This window comes from Hordeum vulgare, chromosome 6H (assembly GCF_904849725.1).
Source record: "Hordeum vulgare subsp. vulgare chromosome 6H, MorexV3_pseudomolecules_assembly, whole genome shotgun sequence".
NCBI lineage: Eukaryota > Viridiplantae > Streptophyta > Magnoliopsida > Poales > Poaceae > Hordeum > Hordeum vulgare.
The window spans coordinates 492,893,950-492,900,834 of record NC_058523.1 but is presented as its reverse complement, the minus strand read 5'-3'; the positions used below and the strand labels follow the sequence as shown (position 1 = coordinate 492,900,834).

Below are 6,885 nucleotides of genomic sequence, written 5' to 3'. Positions count from 1 at the left end.
GTAATCAACCCGCAGTACATATTAATTGATTTTTTGAAAATCCATATCTTTTTAACACTAACTTCAAATTTAACATGTTATATATGAAATTTGATTAGAAAAATATGTAGAATCTGAATATGATACTATTTTACGTGTTAACCATTTAAAAAATGCTATTTATGATAAAACCTTAATCGATAGCGCATGATCAGTCTTTCCTTCATATCGGTGCCGATTCGGATTGAAAATGAACACTTTGACAAAACTAGGATTGAGAACAAAAACAATATCTATAATCACGCATGCACGCCTCGTCAAAACCTCACAGAAAAAATATATTTATCATTTTATGTCAAGAGGAAGACATTTTAAGATTGACAACATTCAAACATGTTGTGATAGTGTGAACACTAAGGCCAGCGTCGGCGAGCGTGTGAAGAAGGGTAAATAAAAATACAGATAGGTTATCACGTATTGAAATAGAGGACATGGCGTATGAACTCATGATTGTTAGATTAGTAAATGTTTTTGTTTACCCGTTGCAACGTATGACCTCTTTTGAGCCGAACCTACATCCGGGATCTCGTCGCTGGTCGTCCCCCAGGCCACGTCGCGCGCCTCGCCGAGGTAAAAAAGACGAAACCCATCCCATCGTGCGCCGCCCCGGAACTCGGCCGTGCCCGTCGCGTCGGTGATCCCGCCGGCGGGCTTCCCGGGCAGGCCGAGAAAACAAAGCATAAAAACGGGGGAGTATCGTACCACCACCACCGCGCCAACTTTATCGAACCCCAACGCCATTCTCTCCCGCCCCAATACAAAAAGCCGCCCCAACCGCCGCACAGCGCCACAGCGCCACACCACAGCGTTCGCCATCTCAGCTCAGCTCCAGGGAGCTCGAGCTCGTTTCCCTCCTTCCTCCCCGCCCGCTCGGCAAACAACGCTCCCGGCACCGACTCATCCTGTTGAGTCGTGAGGATGAGGGAGCAGGAGGCCCGTGTCGAGGCGGGGCGCCGGGGCGGCGTCATCAGGTCGCTGCTCGGCGTCGCCCGGCTGGCGGAGGACGACGGCCACGCCGGCGCCGAGGGCGGCGGCTCTAAGAAGGAGGAGGACGGCGGCGCGGAGCGGAAGGCGGTGGTGCGGGTGGTGGCGGCCGACATGCCGCCGGCGCTGCAGCGGCGCGCGTTCCGCTGCGCCCGCGACGAGCTCGCCGGGATGCCGCACCTCCCGCGCCGCCTCGAGCCCAAGCGCCTCGCGCTCGCCCTCAAGAAGGTAAACCAACCATGACTAAAACTCCATTACCGTCTCTCTCTCTCCCAGATTGCCACCGCACAGCTTGGCTCGGCCAGGAACCGGCCGCGTTTGTCTGCTGTCTGCTCCCAACAAATTGCACCGTCAAACGCGGCACCGGATTCGCACTTCTTGATTGCTGGTAGGAGTGTATTCGCCTCCGTTGTCTTCTAGGAGTAGTCGCCGATTATAATACTCGTAATTGTTCAGCGACTGCAGCATCTTTGCTTGCTTCCTTGCTAGGAGCTTTCGTAGTACTAGAGCAACTCTGGTTCTGGGAGTAAATGCATGCATTTCGGCGGCTGTACTCTCGCGGCAATACAGTGATAATAACTGATGCGCATTCATGCCGAAATCGCTGACAGATCACCCGCATTATTGTCACCAGTTCACCACACCACTCCAAATTTCGTGTGTTAAACCCTCTGTAAACTTTTCGAAGATCGTTTAAATCACTACTTTAGATGGAGCGTATATTAAATTTGAAACGATCATTCTAATTCTTTTACAAAGGGAGTATGTACTACCTATACGTTGATGGAGCGTATCGAGTCGGCGGCCGTCCGCAGCTGTCTTCTTCCGAGGCCAGAAATGGGTTTGTTGTTTTGCTTGTCATCATTGGCAGTTGGAGCATCAGGCTCTCCACACCCAGGCGATGGGGTCAGGCCGAATGAAACGATCATTCGCGTGGCTAACCACCGATTAGAGCAATTAATAAATTGAACAGTCCAAAGTTGTAATCATGTGGCAGTCACTGTCACCACACAGGAGGGCATAAGCAACTTTGACCAGAATACATGCGCCGATCACACTGTTCTGGGGACTGGACTGAATGCTCACGTCTAGTATGCTCAATGTCTGCCAACGTCGCCATTGCTTTCTCTGACGCTATTCACAATTTAACCGGACACTCCCATTATTTGTTCGAAAGTCCTCAGGCTTTGTATCTCTACACTCATGTGCATTGTTATCCGTTGCTGACAGGAGTTCGACACGGCTTACGGCGCGGCTTGGCACTGCATCGTGGGGACGAGCTTCGGTTCATACGTCACGCACGCCAGGGGAGGGTTCTTGTACTTTTCTGTCGATAAGGTCTATATACTGCTCTTCAGGACAGCGGTGGAGCCGCCGCCCCATTGACGACGGCCAGACAAATCGTTCGCTGCTAACTGTATGCACTGTGTGGGGGTGTGAGGACCGTCCCAACTCCCAAATGCAAACGGTTTCGGATGAACAAGGCCTTGTAATTAAATTGCAGTGTTTCTTCGGCTGCGATGGAGACTTACTTTTTTTGCATCATGCCTACAATTCGAAAGTCGAAACCTTGAGAATTCGACGGGGTAACGTGTTCCTGTCGAACGTGGTCCGATCATCGTGCGTTTCACTGTAACATGAACAAAAGTTGGACAGGGAACACAATTTGATGTGTATTCAAGTGAAGGTAGATACCAGAATGTACTCCCATATTAGTTATCGCTAAAATGGATGTACCTAGACATATTTCAGTGCGGGATCATCCGTTCATGGATGTACCTAGACATATTTCAGTGCGGGATCATCCGTTCCGTTTGAGCGAGAACTAATATGGGACGGATAGAGCACTAAACAAGATATAACGCAGTTTGTGCAGTTGTGCGAGAAAGGAAATTACTGCATCTCCTGATTCCAGGCATCCTTTAAAAAACAAAAACCCTGAACTAGAAATACTAGATCCTGCACTGGTTCTGAATTTAAGTGTTAATTTAGCACACAGCACCATGGGAGACATACCAGCTTTGGCATGTGCAACTCCATCCTTGTAAGTACTGACCATGACATTCCTCAGAATAAAGAAACATCTGGTAAATGTTGATTCGCGTCTGAAACAAACAAAACTTACCAGATTATCTGACTAAGCTAAGTTCCTGCTATATACATGGAGTAAGATAACAAATAACCTATGGTCAGCCAGAATGGAGCTTGCAGTTTTCTTGACCTCAATCATAGACAACATAAACACCACAGTTTCATTCAGACGACCATTTCAGCCTCTTTCAAACTGGAGGGAATCCCTATATCTAGCCTCATTGTGGCTTTGTACTTCTCCGGCACTTGTGCGCCGCCCTGAATGCATAGCTCAACGACAGCCGGCGCCTGCCCGTAGAAGCTCTTGAGCTCTTTCTGCAGCTCCCCAGATTCCGGCATGTGCCAGACGTATCTAGGGGGTATTAGGTCATCAAGCACCGCTGCCTGCCATCCATGCTGTCCATTCCTCTGCTGGTGCTTGAAGGCTCCACAGTTGCGCGCTTTATGACCACTCGCTCCAATGTGCACCTCAGGACAGTATCCGCAAACCCTCACTGAATACCTCTTCATAAGCCTTAATGCACCGTTCCGGAGCGTCTCCCACACCACGAGTGTTTCCTCAGCAAGAGCAGCTGTCTCCTCTGGGCTCAACGGAGGGATAATCTCATCGTCAGGTACTTCTTCAAGAATTGGCTCCTTAAATTTGTCAGGCTCCGGGTCAGGCAAGTCATCTTCATTTGCGTCGACAAACTCTTTCCTTCCGATCTTAACAATTGGCTTTCTTCGGCGCTTTGTGGGGTACTCAGGGAGGTCGAGACCAGCTTGGATGCATAGCTCCACAAGAGCAGGAATGCGGGGCACCTCAAACCTCTGGTCATGAGGGATGCGCGGGCCTAGACGGTCCTCTAGGTGGTAAGCTTCAACTGGCAAGAAAACAGCTTCAACAAAAGTACTTCCCCAGTCATGTTCTCCCTTACGTTTATCAGAAGACATTCCTCGGCACGTTCTGAAAGGGTGTCCAACAGATCCAACGTGTATCTCACTGCAATATCTGCACCAGAAACAGGCATTATTTCCTCACGTAACAATAGCAAAGAAATCATAGATCTCACTGATAATCACAAGTGCACATGAGCGACATAGTGAACGAACGAATGCATATGACAACTTAAAGAGTACATAAGTTGGCAAATTGCAAACTAGTCATGGTTATCAATATCATTTGTCAATGTGACACAACAAAATCTATGGAAGCACAGGGAAACACGGCATTATGACTTATGAACAAAATCCTTTAAAATTATCAAATACCATCATGGGATTAACTTTTAACACGGACAGAGATTTCTTCGAGAAATAAACATGAAGTCCAAACTTCCGTCCTGACTTAACGCAGATGTCCATTTTTACTCAATAGAGGCTTTGAAAAACCAAATGGAGATGTCTTAACTGAATTCAGTAATGTACGCATACATGCAAATGCATATATTCAATGGGGTACACAAGAAACAACCTTCTAGCATACTCTCAAGCAGAGTACTTCTGTGCATACCTCCATGTTTCATGTCATATTACTAGACGAAAAGGGAAGTTAATTATATGCGTTGGCATAACTTAATTTTATTGCCAATGGAAAACGTGTATGTGAGGTACTTTATCTATCGTTTATACTAATCCTATCCTGCTATTTTGCTTTATAGATTATACAACATGAAGGTAGACTTCTTCTGTCCGGTGTGATGGATATGTAATGAGGAATGTTATGCTTAAAGAGCATACTTATCAGGAAAAAAAATCAGGACAAGGTAATTACTTGCAGCCTTTCACTGGTACTACTTTCATCAGCCTCTTCAAGTTGTTGATGAGCAAAATTCTTGCGTTGTACACTCTGTATGCCTCTGGTATTAGTCTCTGGACTAGCATTCCATTTTTTGGAGGTGGCGGTGGCCGCTTAGGCTTCCCTTCAGCTTCTTTCATCCTCTGTCTTGCTCGGCGCCTTAACTCCAGTACTGGTATAGGAAATGGTTTCTTCTCCCTTTTGGAGTAGTTACGTGGAAAATCAGCATTTTGAGAATTGTCGTTTCTGATGATGATGGAGCTATAACAAGGTTGGGACCCACTGGAAGCAGGCGCTCTGTAAATTGTCACAAAAGGGGGGGGGGGGGGGGATTCATCAGGGTACGAAATATATTCGACATTGGACCCACCGAATTTCAGAATCAAATATGACTGCTTAAATCAGGGTAAATTTTCACCAAGCATACCCAACTCAACTGGTCTCGCCAACTTCTTTGGTTTATCGCGAGTTTATGATTCGCTACAATCTTACTAACTTTCATAGTTTGTTGCCGAAAGGCACTCACTACCAGTCGTACCAGCTACTTATGAGCCGCGACAACATTTCAGAGTTGCAAATCATCAGAGCATACTACCAATTGCAGTGCTGACCAACATCATCACTGTAGTTTTTATTTTGTTTCCAGCATGCTTGTCAACGGCGGCGGCGGCGCCATAATAAGGTTCACAAAAGCAAGCATCGAACTAACCTGAATCGCGCACCGCTGCCAACTCCTGCGACCGCGTCTAGTTGCCTCCTGACCTGCGCCGGAGGGACAGCATAATAAGATTTCAAAATAGGCTATAGCCGAAGAGGTAGCGGCAGGTTGAGGTCGGGGGCGTGGTTCCGCTGGGATGACGGGGGGCGGCTTACCTGGACGCGGGGGGCAGACCACCGGAGGCCGACGAAGCAGCGGAGCTGGGGGAGGCTGGACGAGCAGGTCGGGGGAGGCGGGAGAGGGTAGGGGGAGGAGGGTCTCATGGCCGCGGCCAGTGGAGGGAGAGGGAGCGTCTGGCTGCTTCTCTTCCTATCCTCTGCGTTGGCTAGGCTCTCTTTGCCTCGGGCTTCCTCGGGTCGGGGTGGCCTATTCGATCGTCGCAAGGAGCCATCTGGACTGTGTATGTGGGCTCGTTAGGTGGGATCTTGGTTACTGTTTCACCTTTTCACGCAATTAAAATGGAGGGTCATCTGCGCCGGCGCGCCGGCCCAGATTTTCGGCCGGCCACGCGTGGGCCGCAGGATCCATCAGCCCCGCGTCGTCCACACCGTTGGATCCGCATGCAACAATTTTCTTTCTATGCAGCAAAATTTCGATGTCATGCAGCAATTTTTTCAACGGTTGCAACAAAAAACAAAATTTATAGCAAAAAATATCTACGTGATCGTAGCAAAAAACGAAGCTGATGGTACGTGGTAACAAAAGTCAAACGCCGGTTGTAACAAAAATTTACGTGACGTGTATGCAACTTTTTAATGAACGGTTGCAGCAAAACATGATGCCGGTTGTAACAAAAATTAACACGGTTGTAGCAAAAGGTAAAAAACATCGATTGTAACAAAAAATCCGACGAACTAGAGTTGCAACCAAACGTATATGCAGCTTTTTTACTGAGACAAAATATAGTAAAAAACGCTTGCAGCAAAAATGACGCAGGTTGTAACATATTTAGACGAAAAATGTTACATCCATTGACCGGAGAAGCGCGCGGATGAAAAAAATGTTGCAAGGGCCCGCCCGCGCCAGGGGGCGACCGGCGCGCGGGTGAAAAACGATTCCCAATTAAAATGTTCATAAACACTTAAAAAGGGTTCATTTGTCTAAAAAAAACTTAAAAAGTGGTCGCATGTTTTACGAAAATGTTAATGACATTCCTCGAAAATGTTCATCATGTGCTTAAGAATGTTCAGCATATATTAGAAAATTGTTCAATGTAAAATTTACAATTTTTGAACATATATTTTAATAAATGTTGAATGTGACTCTAAAAATGTTC

General features: G+C 47.2%; 2 protein-coding genes across 2 annotated transcripts; one reads left to right on the top strand and one right to left on the bottom strand.

The window, feature by feature from the left end:
* Positions 1–927: 927 nt before the first annotated feature.
* Positions 928–2,699, top strand: LOC123402056 (dynein light chain 1, cytoplasmic-like). The gene is made up of 2 exons (XM_045095916.1): positions 928–1,251; positions 2,254–2,699. The coding sequence occupies exons 1-2, from the start codon at positions 958–960 to the stop codon at positions 2,407–2,409; spliced, it is 450 nt and encodes a 149-aa protein (XP_044951851.1). The 5' UTR covers positions 928–957; the 3' UTR covers positions 2,410–2,699.
* Positions 2,700–3,062: 363 nt separating this feature from the next.
* Positions 3,063–5,972, bottom strand: LOC123402055 (APO protein 2, chloroplastic-like). The gene is made up of 4 exons (XM_045095915.1): positions 5,765–5,972; positions 5,601–5,653; positions 4,868–5,188; positions 3,063–4,105 (listed from the first exon to the last, which is right to left on the bottom strand). Exons 1-4 carry the CDS (start codon positions 5,870–5,872, stop codon positions 3,280–3,282), a joined length of 1,308 nt encoding a protein of 435 aa, XP_044951850.1. The 5' UTR covers positions 5,873–5,972; the 3' UTR covers positions 3,063–3,279.
* Between the last annotated feature and the right edge of the window lie 913 nt (positions 5,973–6,885).

Coding starts and splice junctions, on each gene's coding strand:
- LOC123402055 (XM_045095915.1), bottom strand. CDS start 5,872: ATGAGACCCTCCTCCCCCTACCCTCTCCCGCCTCCCCCGACCTGCTCG. Junction 5,189..5,600: donor GGCAGCGGTGCGCGATTCAG/GTTAGTTCGATG, acceptor GACAATTTACAG/AGCGCCTGCTTCCAGTGGGT. Junction 4,106..4,867: donor GTACCAGTGAAAGGCTGCAA/GTAATTACCTTG, acceptor TTTCTGGTGCAG/ATATTGCAGTGAGATACACG.
- LOC123402056 (XM_045095916.1), top strand. CDS start 958: ATGAGGGAGCAGGAGGCCCGTGTCGAGGCGGGGCGCCGGGGCGGCGTC. Junction 1,252..2,253: donor TCGCGCTCGCCCTCAAGAAG/GTAAACCAACCA, acceptor CGTTGCTGACAG/GAGTTCGACACGGCTTACGG.